Here is a 22,226-nt window from a genome sequence, read left to right as displayed (position 1 = left end):
TATGTAAATGAAATTAGACATAATTTAGAAGCACTATTGCGAATATAAATGGATAACCAACTTACTTTGATTTTACTGTAAATTGGATGAGTTTATATAGGTACTATGTGGACAAGAAAAGGTAAATATTTCAGCACATTTCAACAATTGCGACCAAGCAATCAGATCACCATGGACACTTCGGAAGACCATAGGAGTCGTAAGTACCTTGCCGGCCTTCCCTTAAGGGAAGTAGAGGGATTTTGGAAATAACTAGAAATAGTCCCAGTAAAGTTGTATGGGGTATTTTAATGGGATTGGAAGTTAGATTCTAGGGAGAATGTGTCACTTGAAAATTAAACACCGCATGGCGTTGTTAGACGAAACGCTGCAGTGTTAGATCGCGCAGGCGCTAATATACTTCGCCACAGTTCAGCCTCAAGGACTGAGCCTAAAAATACGTCAATAGGAATAGCGTTGAAAAATATTTAATATACTTTCCTAACTTTCAATTTGTCTTTAAAACAAAACTAGTCAAAACCTTAATATATGAGCACTACAAATATCTACAAAAAGTATCTAAAGATACCCTTTGCATAAAGCAAATGTTGTATAAAGAAAATGTTTTTCTTCTGCTTTAAGTAAATTAGACTTTCGAAATTAAACGCTTTATAAATAATATTTTAATCATTTGATTGTTTGAATCGTCTATAACTGGCGGTTAAGGAAACTGTTAGATACTTGAATAACTGCCGCAAATGACATAAGAGTATGTAAACCTCAATAAAGGAAAATGTAGGAATTAAATACTGAAACCAGTAAGATTACGAATGTTATTGTTGTACACATTTACCAGCGTATTATAAGATGATCCATCTCACTACTGTTGAGAGATTGGCAATGCGTGACATATGTATAACGAGGTACCTATATGTGGTATGAGTCCAAAAAACAAAACACGCTAAGGGCATGTAGTGACTTTATGCCAGGCGCTATGTATGTTATCAATAAAAACACGCAATATGTTGAAAAATGTTTTATGTTCTATTATCAAAATTATTCAAAATCAAGAAACACCACAAATACCGATGTTATATCTTAGTTGAGAAAAGTAGCACGTATTTACTCACGCATCAAAAAGGCATTCAAATGATATAGGTATTTCGGTTTTGGCCTAACTAAAATCACTAGTTTACTAACCTATCTATTCTTGTCTATGAGAAGAACTCTATATGGCATTTAGTTTACAACTTTGTGGGAGAGGCCAAAAACCTACAACAACAATGTTTGAAGGCGTTAGTTTATTAACCTTGTGTTAGGGTTTAGTACTACCTACTTACGAGATCGTATACTATCGATACTGCATGGATGTCGTGATCTTTGCAAATAATATGGCCGCTTTATGGTAAAAGCTGCGATTTTGGCTTAGAACTGGTTCTGCTTGGTCACCAGCCAATTTGCAAAACTTTCACCCAGATAAGCGGCAACGGACGGCGTTATTGACTTAATGTTCTGATAAGTGCCACGATAAATACTCGCCGGTCGTATAATTTCACTGCAAGTCAATTTACATTGCTGCAAGTAGGGTACTGTCTTATCTTAGAGACATGCTGATCTCCGATAAAATATGAACAAGCTAATGAACCGAATACTAACATTGTTTAAACATGGACATTACCATAACTCTTGTTAGGGAAATACTTGTGTCATAATTTATACATTTGAATGACACCCTACGGGTGCATAACCTACTGTCGTAAAGTTAGAATTGAACTTCTGTTTTACATCAAATCGCTCTGGGAACTTAGTATCTGAAGCAACACAAGATATGATAATTTTGGATCGCGTGTCTAATGTTGTGCTGTGGGGTTAATTATCTTCGCAACAGACGAACAAAAAGTTCAGAATACCACCGGGATTCCACCAAAACAATTTGACAGTAGTTATTACGCAAGTCTCTGATGGCTAACATTTGAACAAAGACTGGAGATTACTAACCTAGGTTTTAACGTATCTACAAAGACAACAGAATCCTACCGATTATCAACTTTGCATTGCAAGCGACCTTGTGGAATTTTACATCGTATTTTGCACATGAAATTAATCAATAGCAGAGCTACTAAGCTTGTATAATATTATAATAATTATTTCATGTGAAGAATAAACGAAATTTTAGAGCGTCGTATATTGTCTTCTTCAATATTATGTATGAATAAAGAAGAGTTATAGGTATAAATAAAATAAAAAGCGTGGTGGCCTAGTGGTAAAGAACCAACCTCTCAAATACGTGTCCGCGGGTTCGATTCCAGTTCAGGCAAATACCAATGCAACTTTTGTAAGTTTGTATGTACTTTCTATATGTATATCTTGGATACCAATGACTGTGTTTCTAAGGGCACGTTAAACTGTAGGTCCCAGCTGTCGTTGAACATCCTTGGCAGTCTTTACGGGTAGTCAGAACCAATAAGTCTGACAACAGTCTAACCAAGGGATATTGGGTTCTCCGTATAACTGGAGGTCAGATAGGCAGTCGTTCCTTGTAAAACACCCGTACTCGGCCGCATCCCGTTAAACTGGAAGCCGATCCCAACATATTTAGTTGGGAAAAAGCTCAGTAGAAGATGTTTAATTAACAAAAGCTTTTGAATATTTCATCGAAAGAACATAATAATTAAGTACGTAAAAATAAAATGACATTACCTATAAAATTATATGTATTTAGTGGGTAGGTAATCCCTATTGTAAATGTAAGTAATGGGGAAAAAAAATATTTGGCACAATTTAGAATAGGCAATATTTATGTAACTATTCATTTGCAAATGAATCCTTTGACTTTGCCTTTAAAAATTAGGTAGCGTTAAGGGAAGTTTGTTAATTACATAAAAATGCATTAAATATATCATGACAAATGCAACTAATTAAACCTGTATAAAAATAAGTACGTATACCTAAGATAAAAATAATGTAATGCGTTACTAACCTATTTAAATTATTATTTATTACAATAATTAAGGATAATTTCCTGTAATAGGGAAGGACGTGATCGATATTTAAGTTATTTATTATATCGACATTAAATTCAAATATAAAATCAAAGACAATCGAAGTAACACCTATTTTTCTGAAAACAACTCTTATGAAATTGGCCCTGCTATCTGAATTGTTATTGCCTACAAATTTAGTACAAGTGTCCAACAAACCAATCAAAATTTTGATAACTTCAGAGGAATGGTAAAACCGTTACCAAGTTTTCCGATTTACTGTTTGTATTTTAGCTGACTACTACAATGTTGGACAAAACAGACTCGTTCGACAGAAATCGTGTTGATGACAAAATAACTAAAATGCAAGCATTAATCGTCACATTAACAAGGTTCAAAAGATATGTATTCGAAATTTCAATTAGCTACGTTCCTTAATTGACATTTCATGTAATAATATAAAAAGGACAATGGGCACTTTGTATGGGATTTGGTACCTGCTCCAACGGTAACGAATGATATATCATTAAAAAGGTATTTACGTGAAGAATAATAAAAACTATGGGGCTTGCCTCAATTAGCTGTCCGATCCAAGTAATGATAAAATTGAATCGACATAGAAACAAGTATGTCATCCATATATGCAAATACATTAAGAGGCATATGTCGTCAGTGTAATAATTTTAAACTCAGTTAACAGACATTTTACATTGTTTGAGGTACACTCTATCATAATCTAAAGGTTGTAATAGTCTATGGAGTCATACTACGGAAACACAATCGTCATCTGATTTGACAAAAGTTCAAAACATTTCTAGTCATCTTTTTTTAAGAAGAAATTCATCATAATCTCAGCACCTCTTGAGGAGCAAGATTGACTCCTGACTTTTCAACCTCAATTGATTGTAAATACTGAAAGACTTTCATCAAATACATACGCTAGTTCTGCGTGAACTGCAAAGGTTTGCACAATCTTTTTTTAAAGCAATCGGTAGGCAAACATTCTAAGAAGGCCAAATTCCTGTTTTTTTGTTACTTTACCAGTTTTTATTCAATACAGTTGGATTTAAGAACTACATCTACGTTGATGATTTATGAACATTACACATTCTATTAGTCGATGTCACACGAAATGGACAAGTATTTGGGACTAGTCGTCATAGTAAACATTTTTTGCCTTGCCAAGACCTACGCAATGGTACTAGATTCAACACTGTTGGACAGGGTACCAAAACGCCCATCGTCCTTTGTTACACTATACTAATATGTAGTAGTCTATATACCTATATAAAAGAAAGTCGTGTTAGTTACTTCACTTATGACTCAAGAACGGCTGAACCGATTTAGCTGAAAACTGGCAGGGAGGTAGTTTAGAGTTAGGAGAAGGACATAGGATAGTTTTTATTACAAAAAAAAATACAATTTATTCCGGACATACAGCGCCATCTATTGTTCAAACCAAAAATCTGCCGGATGCCACTATTCCACGCGAACGAAGTCGCGGGCAAAAGCTAGTACCTAATAAAATACCTAGCTGGGCAGAGTTGAGCTATGAAGGTAATACTGAAGGATATTTTCAGATCAGACCCATAGTTGCTGAGATTAGCATACAAAAAAAACGTAAATATTTTTTCAAAATGTATGACGAAATATTTTATCATAATACAACCGTATTATATTTAACCATAAATATCTCAAGATGTAACATACCATATCATATCCCAGTCAAAAGCCAGCTTGACAGAGCGGTAGTCTCAGGAACGATGAGTCTGATCTGAAAAAATCTTTACAATTATTTTTAAAAGGAACTTAGGAGGTAATACTAGTTTAGTTTAACATATTATTTTGAAATACTAAATGTCAAGTAAGATACGTATAGATAGTCCGATTGGAAAAATTATCTCAGTCTTCGATAGCCTTTATCGAGGAAAGCTTACTTTTTAGTCGGGTGCATAAAGAAGGTATTTAGTTCCCATGAAAGGTGGGTGAAACCACTGGCGGAAGCAGGAATGTAAGCAGTAGATATATAGCAATAAAACATTTTTTACGGCTGAACCTTTCAGAACAACCTCAAGGCAACGTCATACGTACATTTTTATCTTCGTGAGAACTAGATTAATTTCTTTACCTTAACAAAAAATGATATAATAGGTACCACATAAATGGATGACTGGCCTCTGAACTTGGAAAGTGAATAGGTCAACAGTAGTATTAAAATCGAAAAGAAGGATGTCCTTACAAGCATCCAATATAAGCAGGTCTTCCTCGCCTCTCTCTTTTGTGTAATTTCTAAGGCGATGAAGGTATTTTACAAGTGTGTGGAAGGTTCTCAAGATAGTGGCCGTATGACAACGCGACGACACGTCTTGAACCAGGCCGCACAGTTGAACAGTGCACGCCAGTTGACATCGAGCTGCGAAAACAGTTGTACGTGCCGCTTCAATCGATATCGGTGTTTTGCTTAAACCGCATGCCTACGTCACATGAACACATAAATAGTGTCGCTGTTCGATATGTAATTATTGAGTGACCACTACCCGTTGAGGCCGGAATTGTAAAAAATTATGTTTTGAGTGCTACAACTGCATTACAATGGCCTGGACACTACACTTGCTCCTTGGGATAGCTATCGTGAGTATATTTTGAGGTTTAAATTAATTTGTTATGATATGTCAACAAGGCATTTGCTATTATGTTTTACTATGTGTTCAGATATCATAGTTAATCTAACAAGACTGTGCTGTTTTATGATTTATAAACAAAAATTACTACACATGTCAAAATATATTTATGCTAATCAAGTATAAGCATAATTAAATTTTTTCTCTGCCTATATATTGCTGTTCCTATGTGTACTAAATATATTAATTATTTTTGCACAGTTTATTTTAATGGATTTCCCGGATATTGATATTTATGGCTAGCTGTTATCATTACTTAACAGGTGAATAATCACAATTGTTTTGTTTCCTCACAATAGAATCCGAGTTTACTTATACTTTTGATAAGTGTGTTCATAACGGCAATGTCATGAAAGTAAAAGTAGTCACTTTTACTGCGCGGCTAATGACGATGCACGAACGATGATATCGAGTGCAATCTGAATTAATTACTGTATAATTAACCTTCTATTGTTCTATCTAGGTAAGTGAAGGAAGACACGGCTTAACTTTTTTTAAATCTTGCTAGGCCAAAGAATCACTAGGAAATAAATAAACATACTAGGTACCTATAAAACGTCAAAATGTTTCATAAACTCGATGCTGTTGTGGATGATTGATAATGATCATCCCGTAGGTCAATGAATACTAATCGTTGCCAAAATAATAGTCACCTTTAATTATTGATACTAATATAGAGCATGGGGAACTAGATAGCAAATACTTAAGGTTTTGACTTCTGAAATCAAAACCTTCTAAAATAAAACTGAACATTGGAAAAAAATATACCTATTATGGACATGAATCATGTACCTAGCTATTAATTAAATGTGTAACACATTTAATAATTATTCCTTTTAATAAGCATATATGGTTTGTAATATTAATGGTTATTATATGTTATAGTATTAATAAAGTCTTATCAGCTTGGTAAACCATGAACATGCTGAAGGATCGAAGGCATAATGAAACCTTTTGAATTAATTTATATTATGAGTCCAGTGAGAGATGAGAGATGAGTCCAGGCAGTTAGAAATACGAGTTTTCCCCAGCTTAGGTTTATTTTTAACACTTACTCCGGGGCCAAAAAGTGGATGATAATAATGTCGTAAGTTACCCTCTAAAACTTATTTTCGTGTCTGTTTGTTCCTTGGGTCTATGAAATGATACTTGAATAGCATCTGTATCTAGAGTCAAATAATTGAATAAATAAAAACAGACATGAATCGAGCACTCATAGAATAAAACCATAATGATTGTTGATGAAACCACTAAATATATTTGCGAGACAAGGAAGCCGGCTTGACTGGTAAATTAAGGTCTAGTACTTGACGTGATAATTACGTCAGTTTGTAAGCAATGAAAAATAAAACAATCAGAGTGACGCTTTTACACAATGTCAAATAAGATGCTTAACAGACACGCTACAGATTATTATGTCCTAATATAGAGAAGATTAGTCATGTTTAATGTTGCTTTGCATAGTGGGCGAATCTAGATTTAAATGCCTTTATAACGTAGCGCGAAAATCTGGAAACAATGCTTGATTTTAACTTAATTTAACTCAATAAGAGCATCCAACATTTGTTTTGGAACTAACAAAAAGATACTATTTTAAAACATAGATTTCTACTACGGTTGACGTAGCAGTACACTGCTAAATTGATAACCATGCCTAATATGCTAGGTCATACTGTTAAAAGACCGTATTTGTATTACTTAGCACTGCCTTTATAAAGTAATAATACAGGAATTTCAAACACGTTGATAATAATAGGAACAGTTATTATGCAAAGGACTTGACGTATTATTTCTGCTTGCTTTTCCTAACAAATTATTATTAACACTCGTAACTTGTAACGTAGTACTATTGTAGTCTTCTTATCTGTGACCATGTTTTTCAATGCAGTTTTCCTAGAGCATACATTTATGCAATGTCTACTTACTAGGAAAATGCATCTCACTAGGAAAAGTACCTAAAGTTATCTATCCGAGGCAGGCAAGAATTTTTTATTTTGTAAAGTCAAAATAGGCGTGGGCAGAACAAATACTTCAATTTGGTCCAAGCAAGTTCTATAGCACAATATAAGAAAATAAAACCATATAACAAGAGTTGACAATGCACGTTATGTTATGTAAATTGATCATTTATTTTGGGTATAAAGTAATATCTATATGCTAGTACTAAGAGCCCATACTATACTCTGTCTGTCTATGCTGATAGATATTGAGAGAATTCTATGTAAGAGAATGGTCCACCAGATTCGAGAAAATCCCTATCACTAAGGTCGGTCAGGTGAACAAACTTGCAGCCACGCAAAAAATAAAAGAGAAAAAAGTATCGTTACGTAGTTTGGGCTAGGGTTTTTGAGCTGATTTAGGTACTATTCGGTGAGTCATAAATTATTCCCATTTTGTGATTCCAAACGTGACTCATTTTCATTCTTTTAACGTATATTATCTCTACTTGTAAATTACACGACTATCATCAGAAATACAGAAGTAGTTTAAATGATTTCGAGTTTCCCACATCACACCATCCCTGTGGCCATAAATAAGTAGATAAAAACTTGAATGGGAAATACAAACGCCATAAAACTGTAACTTGGAAAAAAACTATAAATAAATGCTAATCAATCTCATCTAAATAATATCAGTAACGAATAATTCTATAAATAAGTTGTTCAAGATACGAACAGTTTATGAGAGGTATTCCCCACGCTAAGCCGGTTTGTTAAGAAGTTATTCATTCAAAATATATCAATGAAAAGAGAAATTCATTAATTAAAACTGTTGAGAAAGCGTTTTCGTCTACGCAGCAACAATATAAAATAGAGCATATTTTACGGATCAATTTGTGACAATTATTTGGTACACGGTGTAAGCTTGAGTCTCTCCCCAGAGATCTAGGTACTACCAACACCATTTTTGTGCTTGAACATAAATCTCAAAACTACTGGAAAGAGAAAAATTCTTTCAGGTGTAAAATAAATGAAATAATAAATCCATTTACCGAGGAAGGACTCCCTACATAGGCTTCTGCTTATTCGGGTGCGCTTAGTAGTTCCCACAAGATGCAATTGAAACCGCTAGCGGAAGTATACTAGTGTAGTCTCGTCAAAAAACAATGTAGCATAAATAGATATTATAATGTATATTTTTTAATACATCAGTAGGTACTGTGTTAATTATTATGATCCACACGTTTATACATTGATCGTCAATATGGAAGCCAAAAGGAAGTTAAACCTGTTTTCCCAACATAAATATGATTTGAATAAATGTATGTATTAATAAACTGAACGACGTTATCTTCCTACGCCAAGTAGGTACCTGCGAGAGTAAATCAATTGAGAATAGAGAAAAATAATGGTTTAGTAAGGGGCTTAAGGGACACGCAAGACGATTGCTATAATACGGGATAGTTTCAAAACTAAGTTCGGAAAAATCCTAAGATGAATTAACAAAACAAAAGTCATGTTGGATCAGAAGAAACAAGATAGAGGAAAGCTGCAGAATTGAAAATATGTAAGGAAAAAATCGTTTTAATTATTCATTTTCATAAGGGAGTTCAATTATAAAGGTTAAAATTGAGGTCTAAATCTCGAATCATAGGTAGATATAAATATTTTAAATACATAGTTACATGAGAATAATATGAAGTAGGACTCAATCTCGTCAATAAAACTTGATAATTACAGATTTGCGTTTAAGCGAATAGGTGTGCCTACCAAAAACAGCGGGAGTGGCAAACGCTATTTTAATTTGTCAATATTTGCAATTCACACACGTCAAGAATAAGTTAACACAGGTATCTTAAGAATAATTATCCTATCGAATTATTAGCTTCTTTATTGTGATAATAATCTTGCTTGTAGATACAAAGAGGTTTGATACAGTAATTATAACGTTATGATGCCATCATCATGCTAGGTTACTCTATTCAATTGTGATAAAAATACAATTTTATATTGACTTCATCAACTCATCGTCGCCACGGTTAACATTGTGTTGTTGTATTTTGTATGGTTGAGAGGAAAACTTCCTGTAATTCAAACGTGTCTTCAGTTGGGAAAAATACTTATAGTACATAAAAAGTCATAGTTTGTCTCGCAAGTAATTGTCACCCTCGAGGCATCGTACTTGTTTCGTTAAACATTTGGATTTCCCAATGACGTTTGCCGCTGTTATATGCTTGTATATAATTACGAATTTGTGTCATCTATAGGCATTGAAGATACATGCATGCATCATCATAAAGTATTCCCCTTATTTGTCTGCATTTTCAAAACCACAAATATTCCATAAGTTTTGAAAATCATTTTTAATTGTTATTCATTCTCTTCAATTTGGAAATTTAATCATAAATTATAATGACATAATTTCGTAAATGAATATAAAACTGTTTTTCCTTTTATTATATAATTAAGTAGGTAATTTCCTTCCTATAATATTTTGGTTATTCTCTGTAAATAACAATAACGACGTCAATAATGACGCGTACGTGGTAGAAAGCCATATTTTACCGCAAAAATATCCTTTAAAAACCTAAGCCTTTGTTATAGCCAAATAAAATTACAACTTGAATTACAATTATGAATGAGTTCAAAGAAATTATTTAGTAAATACTACCAAATCAGCTAAGTACATATTTAAGGTTGCTATTATTTTAAAAGTTTTAAAATTCTGGTTATTTAAGTTTTGAAAAAGTAAAGGCAAGATTCCACCGCACCGGTTTGCCGCAATCTGTTACACTACAGCTGTCCTCGTCTACTTGTTCTAGCAAACATTAGCGAAAACGTTGCAACAAGTCAACAAATTCGCACAGAATGCAAAATAATAAATAATTATTGTACCTACCTATTGTGACAAAAAATGCCTCAACTTATCATGTATAACATGCTATGTAATTCTTCTGTGCTTAGTCAGAAATCACAGTGTAATTATGTGCCGAAATATTTTTCCTCGTTTGTGTAGAGTTATGACACGAAAAAAGTTCTAAACGCAAAGCATTTTAAGTATAATATATTCAGCAATTTATTAATTCTACAATTCGATACTATCTAACGAATATTAATGGCACTCTCCATTATTTTATATTGGCTAAATAAAAATATCCATAACCATTAAAACGGCTGGCAAACACTCGTCTTGTATGTTTCGTAATTATAATATCATTTTATTCGCAATTAAATTAAATTGCATAATTGTTATTGGGTTTGCTACGATTAGACAGATCATACTTTTATTAAAATTTGAAAGGTTTTTAGGTAGGTATATTTTATTAGACTGTTTTAAGTGATTGCTAGTTGCATTGTGAGTCCCGGTGCCATTAGAATATCACACGACAGTCGTCTTCTTCTTCTTGGCGAGTCGATGGCAACTTAAATTTTAGAGGCCCAATATTTCGCTACGCATACGGCATTGTCAGTAGCGTTGTAAAGGTACGACAGTCGTAACAATAGTCACAAGCTTGAAAGTCCAACCACTAGTTTTATAAGCAGTTGTTCCATGTAAAATCTGGTACCTGGAACCTATTTTTCAAGTGATATCTATTCTATTCAATTTAAATTCAAACAGTACAAAAAGGACTCGCCATTCAACAGTAAAAAGTCTAATGTATTACCCACCTAACGTATCTTCATTACGTAGCTTAGAAGCAGGTTACAAGTCAATGAATTAACAATTATATTTAATTAGTCTCTATAAATATTTATTGTCTAGCGGACACTGAATGAGCAAAACTGTTTTAATTGCTTTTTAAGTTTATTCTTAATTTACGAGTCATTTGTAAACTCGTAGTTTCCTGATATCAGCATAAATTACGCCATCAGAGAATGCCAAAAGAATGTTGCTACTTTCTTTTGAATTATTAGGTATCATTTTTATCGAACGCTTACATCATTAAAATTTGACAAACGATTATACTTAATTATGAAATTTTAGAACAAAATAACTTATGTAATTTTAAACAAAGTGATACCTACCAATAGAAATATATTTAACATATGTATTAAACATTGAAAATATAAAACAGAAAATCGGGTTCATTAAAAACATATTTATATTCATATACAGTTCATTCAATAGGTTTAAAAAGTATCATACTTTCCATTGAACATTTATACAAACTACGATGTATTGGTTGCACACAACGTTTTCTCATAGGTAGTTTTAATGTAAAATCCGAATCGTTTGCATTTATGAATTAACACAACATACCTGCTTAATAGGTTAATGAACTAGAACCTGACCTAACACGTGTTAGCATAAAATGCAGGCTTCACTGACTTAAACCGTGTTTTGAAATCACATTAAATTCGATTCGGAAAAACCAGCCTGAGTTGGAAAACCGTCTACACGCCTGTAAATGGCCATAACTAGTCTAGGGTATTAACTTTATGAATATTTATTTTATAGTCATTTGTGTTGGATTTTTCTTTTTGTATTTTATTTTGGTACTGAATATTAAATGAAATATTAATATCCTAAAATACTAAAATATTTTTTGTTCAATAGCAGGGATTGAAAGGGAATTGCAACGTCATAATTCGTAGAACTAATAAACCTCAAGATGCGTCCATTATTGTATTACTACATATATACTTATTTATAAAAATTAAACTCTGCTCCGTCTCATTCAATGTCGAGAAAATTTTAGGATTGCTGTTTTAGAGGCAGGCTGGACGTTAAAAAAATAAATTGCGCAATATTAGATACGAATAGTGCTCATGTGTTGAATTTATACCCAAAATTGAAGATGCGCAATTTTGAGCGTCTTAAATGTTTATTGCAATATTGTGCAATTTAATTGATCGGTTAGGCTACCGCTTAACAATAGTAGGTAATCTGGTAACGCGCAGCACCTAGTTATAATACGAGTACATATGTTAATGACCGTGGCGATAAAATATATCCTATTAATTATAACAAAAAGAGAAAATAGACCGAAGTAAATACATTGTTGTATTTTTTATGTTTACAAGCACAACAGTAGTTACACCGAGGTCATGAGCTGATAAAATATTGATAAGTGTTATGATTGGTCTGTCAACAGTTAGCAGTGTTTAATGGACTATAATGAGACAGGTACCATTATGGCGTCATTGCCAAAACTCGTAACAACTCATAAGTAGGTACCCAAAGCATTCATTACACAGAATAATCATTTGTAAAATTCCAAAAAACCCGAGTGTGTGAATTTTTTAACTTTAATAGAGCGTTAACATAGGCATTAGGTTGGCAATGGAATTGCATTCCGTAGCTATCGGTAGTATTTTGTGTTAACTTAGGTACTTATCATCAGTAATGTAAATTAAATCTAATATACCTATTCGAAAATAATGGTTTCCCTGATTTATCTGTACCTGGTATTTAGTTCTGAAACTAAACCAAATAGAAAGTGGAACTGCCCAAGACAATCCGCTCTCACTTTAACTGGCTCACAGAGCGAGGGTATAATGCTGCTCTAATTTTTGATAAAGCTGTGTTTCAATAAAGGCATCTTGGAAAGTTAAAATAATTTTCACTGATCTAAGTGCCTTTTTTAATGTTGAAATCAGCTGAGTATCAGTGTTTTGCATTAGAGAATTTGACATCCTTCATCCCGATACCCCTTGGTAAGATTGGCTTTCTGACTTGACTATTTATTCATTTTTCACAAACTAGGTACCTACTGAATGGAATATGCCAAAAACTTTGCTAATTTATCCGTGTGCTAGAAGTAGTTGTCACGGGATGCGGGAAAAACTGCTGGTAAATAAATAAAACGTTTAGTTTTCGCTTCAGCTGTAGTAGTAACTATGTCGAATTGTCAGCTTGGCTTTAATTCGCCACACCTGTTTACAAACAACGGTGATTTGAATTTATTCCGCTTGAAACCCACACGCACGAGGAGTTTTGTTTCGTCTTGTATAATTCTGGCGGTGAGGATTTCCCTATAGTTGTATGCACAGAATAATATTATGGAATATGAATCTTAACACGCTATTGTCGCCTTTTTGATGCAAAACGTAAAGCTGTCTTATTGAACTACTCTAATCACTAAATGATATTATAAAAAAAATCAAAAAGGTACAATTTCCAACCAACCCTGGATAAGTACCTATTTATATCGTGCATTTATAAATGCAGGTCGATATCAGAGAAATGACCTTATTTCTGAACGTTGTATGTCCCTGGCCCCACTTAGCCCTTTGATCTACAGTCGTGTAGATAAAAGCGGACTGACGTGAATATAGTTACTTACACACCTTTATGTATTACTTCACCTGGTTTAAGTAAGAAACCTTCAGTACCTAAGTTCAATTCCATAATCATATAACTTCAAGGGGTGGACATAGGCAACCCTTTATTCTCCTCTCCAAACGTGTTCAAACTTAGAACTGAGCTGCTAATTAGTTATTATTACACGGTCAATAAATTAGTAACTGACGACGTAACCGATAAGTAGGTACTAAACTAAAGATATCTCAGTTTTATTTTGGAACTTTATTACCGAATTTCTTGTTACACACAGTTATTCTCAAAAAACGATAATCACGTGCAAAAATACCAGTTTCGGAGTTCGCGTCCGAAGCCATGGCGCCAGTATTAATTAATCTCGATATTTTACTTGTACATTTACCTGCTTTTGTTATTTACGCTCATAAAGATTTGCCGCTGTCAAAATCAACCTTGGGCGAGTTCCTAGAAATCGATTTGTACTGCATATTGCAAACATTACGAAAACTTAAGCTCAGATCAACATAAGTAGGTACCTATATATAAGAAAATTTGCATAAAATTACATATATCTGCCAATCCGCCCACAAGAATATTTGACGAAGCAAATTAACTAGATATTGAGGGAATTATGTGTTCTTTAAATCACGAAAAATCCCATAAAAAAATAATTGTAGGTAATGGTTTTAACACATGTTAAGGTGATTATTTTTTATGTAGGTATTTAAAATGCAAAAGGACAAACTATAGTATCAGTTTCCTCTCAGTTCATGTCACGAAGAGAGCCTCGAACTGTGAGGCCCATTTGAATATTATCATTATAAAATATTCCAGGTTAATTTCTGCAGCAATTATTTTTATAAGTACGCGGAATCCATAAATAACAGGCACCTACTGTTTACTTTTAAGACTACAATCGTTAACTTTCATGGTCAGTTACCTCGTAGATTAAGGTTGCACTGATACGAAGAAGTGTGACACACAACATGTGTATTATACACGCATTAAATTGTAGTTTTTTCATTTCAACCATAGTTCACATAGGTATATCATAAAAGTTTTCCCTTTAATACTATCACCCACAAGTTATCAAATGGTTGATTCCACACGTGCATTTATTGTATGTATGAGTCCTACACCTACTTTGGTTATTCACAGAAATAATTAAACGCTGAATTTTACCGCGGCTATAGACACCTACTTTAATAAAGGCATTTTTCATTTTCAGATATCAGCATCTGCCTACAAATGCAAGCACGCTTTACAAGCGAACGCTCAACTACCACTGACACGCACTCAAAATGGAACTAAAGTTGTAAACTTACAAAGTAGAACAGGTAAGACAAAGAGAACAGGGAAGATTTGTTATTACGTGATCTTTTTTACAAGGAAAATAAGTGAAATAATGATTACAAAACTGTAATTTTAATGATCGGCAAGATTTATCTTTTGCAAGTGATTGATTTGCATAAGTTTTCGGTGGTGGGCACTTTTTATACATTCAAAGATTACCAAATAACTAACTACTTACTCAATTACAAAAATAAAACGTAACTATAAGGCAACCCATGAATATTCCATAATTCTGCAGTGACCTTTCCTTGTTATTATGATTAACAATTAAAATCAATTAAAAAGACTAAAAGTAACACGCCGTGCTTAGCAATAAAAAATCAACTTGTCTAAGTGCGTGAGGGATTAAAAGGGTTTTCAATGAAAAATTTTAAAAAATCTGTATTTTACTTTTCTGCTGTCTTTAATTTAAAGACGATAAAGTCACAAAGCTATACCTCGCCTCGGTAAATAATATAATATTAGAAACATTAGTTTACGTTGAGAAGATGTTCACCTTTAAGTACCGAGGTGCACATAATTTCGATCTAACTGCATCATGCAAGGCCGGACGTTTACATGGCTCGCAATGCAAAGATTATTTTAGCACTGGCGTCATTGACGCTAATTTCCTCCTTTTACGAGCTGCATATGGTCAACCCGATGCTTTAGCTTATCGGCGTGTGCCAGCGATAATTCGATGACGTTAATTTTTAATGAATTGTATCACTGTTTTGATATATTTAATTAAATGTTCTCGAACACAGAGAAGGTACGTACGGGATGATTAGTATGACTAAGTAACATTTAATGAATAAATTATATACATACCATGTTAATTTTTTAAAATACACAGGAAATTAATGAAATGGAAAATATAATATTGAGTATCTACCTGCAGTCAGCCAACCTGCAGGAAAAAGTGAGGTTTTTCATTCTAATTTTGGTATGAAGCTGAAATATACGCGTAGGTATATTCGGAACTATCGAATTTGGGTTTTGCATTTATTTAGCTTGTATTAAAATGGTTAATTAGAAAATAAATACCTTTAAGTAATGAAGGACAACTGGCGTCGTCAAATACTTAGTAGGTTAGTTAGGATTAGGTAACAAAACTATTGTGCTAACAGACTGCTTATTAAACTGCTTATTGTAATGCCTTTCTTTAAAAAAAGAAGAAATAAATACCCACTCATTCAGTAAGACTCATTTACTCTGAGAGCAAGGAATGACTTCTGTAGGATTCATAAAACCTGCATCTTCATTCGTTTACTTGAACACCGGAAAAAACTAACTCATCTAGCTAAACAAAAAAAGGCTAATTTACATTTGCAAATTATGTTATAACCGCAATGTTTCCGGTTTTAACGTTAAATTGAACCATGTTTTTAAAAAAAAAACACTGTTGTAACACGGATGTGTTATTGTGTTTTTTTTAACACTGGTAACCATAACATTGAGATATAATAATTATCATTCCATACACTTTTTCTTGGCACATACTTATTATTTTGTAGTTATGTAGTTGACGGAACGTTTGTAAGTGAACCTATATTCAATAACCAAGTTGTAAAGCCGGCTTTTCACTATGAGATATAATATAATATATATTACATCCTGAGATATAATATTTTATCGCTCTTCATACTCTTCACTGTGCTATAATATACATCTATATTACATCCCAGACTATAAACATTTTTTCAAAATCTATGACGACCGATTAAATATTATATCTCAGGATGTAATACATATTATATTATATCCCATAGTGAAAGGCCGGCTTCAATTCTAATGGAACCTTTAATGTTTCAGGTGAAAGTAACGACCAAATCGTATTTCCAGGTCTAACTTCTGGCGACATAGAATTGGAAATACCTGATCATTGCAAGAAGATCGGTATATGTGACGATGTTCCCAACTACCCAACTGAGGAAGTGGAAAAAATTATAGCAGAGGTGAGAATCTGTTTAGTTTCAATCGTAAGGTATATATATTTTTTTAATTAATGGCCATTTACAATTGTTACTGTTAATTCCAATGGACCAAGCAAAATCAATGCAAGCATAGCGTACAATATAATGCGATAGACACAGCATGAAAACATTTAAGTTTTCTTATCAAACCCTTTTTAATAAGAATAAAATAGATAAATTAGTTTATTGTCTCAAAAAAAGGACCACACAAGGGAAAACACACGTCAGTTATAACAATCTTTACATTACAATAATTTTGTTGAACACTGGTACCCGAAGTAAGATTTAACTTGTGGTATGTGTCCAGGGCTCTCGTTATTAATTTCCATAGGTAGTTAACGTGAAGGTGATCGTAGATTTGTCATAAGTATATGTGATAAGTATGTGATAAAACTAGTCATAGTCCTAAAACTTAAGATTCTTAATTGCCTGCTTTTTCTAAGAATTCATAATTAACCATCTTTGTATATCTTTACAGACTCCAGAGTTAACGAAAGAAACTGACAACCTTGACTTGCCTGATGTTCCAGACATCGCCCAAAGAGTAGGACCCATGGAAGACAATATCGAGCTGTGCAATATTCAAGAAAAGGTTAGTGTATAAATGTGCTCATAAGTTGAAACATTGATGGAAATGCAAGAACAGCTTTTCAAAGACGAATTAACCAAGGCAATCGCGCAGAGCATCAGACTTTTTGCAATCATCCTCACATGTTACTCTAACTTATAATCATCTGGATTGACGACAATATTGTGTCCAAACAAATAATTACAATTGTGCTACTTTATTGAGTATTATCCCGCGGTTTCACTCACGTCTCGTGGGAACTACTGCCCGCACCGAGATAAAATTATAGCCTGTATCATTCGCAGATATTGTAGCTTCCTAATGGTGAAAAAATTGGTCCAGTCGTTTTTGATTTTATCCATTACAGTCAAACAAAGGAGATTGGGCAAGAATGTATGAAGTTTGGTCCAAATGTCCACCACGAACGAGACCTATATAATTAAATAGTTCACTTAATTTAGAGTAACTTTTACTAAGAAAGTAAAAAAAAAACAATGCCGAAAAAAAGTTATAGCCAAAACTGTATTCTTAATTTTCGGTAGTTTTTGTATGTTATCGTTATTATTTTTTATTTTATTCCACTAAGATTTCCGCATTTTATCTAAAACTAAGATGAGTAACACACATTTGCATATAAATAGCCCATATTTTTTTGCCCGATGGATGTACGAATCACTAACCAATTGAGGCGCCAGAAGTGCTTGAATATACTCAGCGATTCCTGGATCTAAGAAAGTTGGATGTAACTGGTGGTGTCTTCTCTCTTATAATGAACAATTCTATTTTGTCAGAAGTAACAGAAAGTACGAAAATCCAATCGTAATTGAAAAATTGAAATTGAAAAAATCTATAAAATGTTTTATTTGATTTTGCTATAACTTTTTTCTGGCATTATATTTTTTTTTACTCTCATAACAAAAAATGTTCTACATTTAACGGGCTATCTAGCCATATAGGTCTCGTTAGTGGTGGACATTTGGACCGGAATCGTCCATTGTCCTTTTCCCTCTTTATAATATTAGTTTAAATTCATAATTTCTTGATATAATTTCCAGGTTGTATACCCGAAAGCTGCGGTAGACGCTTCAGGCAATTGGCATGTGGTGCTCAATAAAGAAGAGGATCCTATTCAGGGTTTCAGAGTAGAGATTTGCGAGTAAGTAAAGAGCACTTTTTCTCATTAGGTTAGAGTAAGTAAGTCATTGGATTAAATTATGCATTTTACTATGGCACATGACAGTATAGTGCACCCTGATAGAAACCTACAGAGATTATCCGTAAAAAAGAAGTTTTTCCCAGAAAATCTATTTTCGAATACAAATATAAATCAGTGTCAGCGTATTATAAATCAGTTTCAGTCTTTGCTGTAACAAAGACTAAAAAAATCATCAAACAAAACTTTATTTAATAAACAAATGATCTAAAATTATAAACTAAAGTTTATATGTGCATATTATCATAAGTTTGCAATTTGCTGCAAAAGTCATGGCCAGTAGGCGAGTAGGTAATTTATTTGACTTGATGATTGTTTCAAAAACCTTTCACACGCAATATGACTATTAGAATCAATTTAATAAGAAGCTACTAATTGGCACCTAATTGGCTCTACTTACGATATCAAGAATATGTAAAAATGTGACTATTAGGGACTGATGAATTTCGCTGGATCATAGTCACATTTGATCCGAGTCCAGGATCGATGCTTTTATTGTACAAAATAATGTAAAGTAGCCAGTTATCTAACATAATTTCTCTTTTGATTTCAGTACCGACGGTGATCCGTGTTTAGGATTTGCTTATTTCGCAAAGGGATACGAGGCCCGGTGCAAACAAAAGTATGTGTATCGCAACATGCACGTGCTTAGCAATGGTGGAAAAGTGGAGAAAAAACTGAAAGTGCCCAGTTGTTGCGCTTGTGTCGCCAGACAAGTTTTGACTTAAACCAATACTTAAACCATAACTAATTTATATTAGAATGAGGACCGAAGAACTTTGTTTAGACCAATTCTGCATATAGAACGAAACCCACTATAAATATTATATATCGTGTACAACAATTCCTAGGCTGTTGTGAGTTATTTGTAAATGTTATCATGTAGAACTTATGTTGGACTTGAAATGTGTTATAATAAGTCCTAATGTCAGTTACTAACATTATGTACTTTAGCTGAATTAATAAATCATTTGTTAATTAAATCAATGATAGATGCCAACTGTTGTACATATACTGTATAGGCAGTTATTGTTGGCAATTTTGAATGTACATATTTGTATAATAAAGAGAATTATTAGAAGATCTTACAACAACACAACTTCCTAACTGATTATTATGTAGCATAATTCTATACTTGCTATGATGTATAGCATTTTGAGTATTTATATTTTGCGTATACAATTGAGTAAATAAATATATCTGGTCCACATAATTCTTACAAATTGCAGTCTCAAAATATCAGTTTTGAAAGCAAATGAAGACTTAGGTCCGAAACTAAACATGGCTAAGAGGCTATTTAATAAGTCATTTCATAAAAGTACTTTTATGTATGGGAATATAACAATAATAATAAAAAATATGGGATGCAAATAAAAAAAAGTATCTCGACTGTTATGTGCCGGTTACGGCCAATGGTCTAATAGGCAAGAGCCTCGACTCAACTCCTCATTAGGCTCTCGTTAGGCGATTGGATCAAGGGGCTGATCTTCTCTGAATTACCTACTCCTTTGACCCTGTGCCCGATATCGGCGGCCACCTGTTTTTTATATTTTTAAATATTTTTATTTTATGTCGGTAATATATTTAATATTTAAAAATGTAATGAATATGTTTATAAATGAATAAACGAGATTATAAAAAAAATATGGGTTGCTTTACATATATAAATTCATGTAATTATTTCAATGTATTTGTATGTGACATCAATTAAGTGATTAAAAATGATAATTCAAACATACATTGCTGTACGCTAATGTTATAAACGATTAAAAAATACCAACATTACATAGGTAGGTACACTTTGTACAATATTGAAGTTTTTGGAAATTTTGTAGCAATGTAAGTGACACGACATATTAAACTTGTGACAAAATTGTGAAAAAAGCATTATATTGTTTATATTAACATGATAATAGTTGTCAATCTAAAAATACTTGGATACATTATACACCTGTGAAATATCGATAACCTACCGATAGTCATTTCTAAGAATAAACATTGTCTAGATAAAAATAAAAAATAAACGAATATCAATTAAAACTGGTTTTTCATGTTACTTGAACGTAAACTAAGTGGACACGACCTTCACATTTATTTACCACGGCTTAATGCTGACAGTTAAACATGGGTAGGTACCTACTTTATTTTATTACATAGGTACATACGGTTCTATGCTAAATGAAATAATTATAAACAACAACCACTCGTTACGTGAGATTTTGATCTTAATATTGATATGTTGCCTATTGCGAGAATTATTATTCACATAGCTACTCATTTGAATAAGATACCTACTACATTAATTGCCAAATACCTACCTACTTTGTTGGTTCTTGAACCAAGTAATTAAAATTCACGCCAGTTTATAAATCGTGTAAGGTACGCGATAGTGACCTTTATATAAAAGCATGATAGTCAAATATATCTGCAATATACCTACCTACCCAGGTATTCAGATGTTAAAATCACATATGGAAAATATGTACCTATTACTAAATAAATCAGGTGAGGTCAATTGGCGGCTTTCATCAAACTTACAGTAGGTACCTATCTGCTCTGACTAAACAGTCGGCCGACAGTTGGCCCGATGGCGTGTCGTGCATTCAATCAAATTTTTCAGTAGGTCTGATACCGGCCAAATACCCTATTTATTTCCATACTGATTTATGAGCCCAAATAAACTGTCGGCCGACTAAGCAGTCGGTCCTGCTGAACCTGATCTCTCCAGTCGTGACTGCAGACTAAAAGATTGAAGAAATGGGGAATGCAATTATTGTCATTATCTGCCTAGCCTTTTCCCAACTATAGGTATTGGGGATGGCATGTTTCATTTGGCTGCCATTCTAACCAACCGGATAGGTATATGTATGTATATAGCGGAGTACCAGTAATTACAAGGAGCGAGTGCCCAGCAGCTGACCTCCTCAACCCAGTTACCCGGGCAACCCAATAACCCTTGGTAACACTGGTTGACAGGGACTTTCTGACTTCTGACTACCATTGCCAATGATGTTCAAATGACGGCCGGGATGACCGCGCCAAGCGTTGCTTAACTTTATGATCGATCGATCCACAGAACACATATAACCCTGGTGGGTTCGATCCGCGCGACTTTGACTTTCCCACTAGCTCTTCCAACATAGCATAGATAGGCTATAGGTGAAACGTAGGTATAATCTATGGCCTGCGCAGCTGGCTACGTTTCGTTCGAATACATTCCCCGCTGCCGAAATTCGACAGCAGAAATAAAAATCGCCTAGAAATCAATGCAATAATAACCATTAAAACTAATCT

General features: G+C 33.4%; 1 protein-coding gene across 2 annotated transcripts; it reads left to right on the top strand.

Annotated features, from left to right (window-relative positions):
- The first annotated feature begins 5,327 nt into the window (after positions 1-5,327).
- Positions 5,328-20,972, top strand: LOC110383982 (uncharacterized). Of its 2 annotated transcripts, none has more exons than XM_021344981.3 (6): positions 5,328-5,591; positions 15,072-15,180; positions 17,021-17,133; positions 17,630-17,743; positions 18,775-18,875; positions 19,486-20,972. In XM_021344981.3, the coding sequence occupies exons 1-6, from the start codon at positions 5,553-5,555 to the stop codon at positions 19,658-19,660; spliced, it is 651 nt and encodes a 216-aa protein (XP_021200656.3). In that variant the 5' UTR covers positions 5,328-5,552; the 3' UTR covers positions 19,661-20,972. The 2 variants fall into 2 exon arrangements, with proteins under 2 accessions (XP_021200656.3, XP_021200655.3); XM_021344980.3 differs by having other exon boundaries at positions 16,991-17,133.
- The last annotated feature ends 1,254 nt before the right edge of the window (positions 20,973-22,226 follow it).

This window comes from Helicoverpa armigera, chromosome 12, assembly GCF_030705265.1.
Source record: "Helicoverpa armigera isolate CAAS_96S chromosome 12, ASM3070526v1, whole genome shotgun sequence".
Lineage (NCBI taxonomy): Eukaryota > Metazoa > Arthropoda > Insecta > Lepidoptera > Noctuidae > Helicoverpa > Helicoverpa armigera.
Note: the sequence above shows the minus strand (reverse complement) of the source record. Positions and strands in the feature narration are given on the sequence as shown.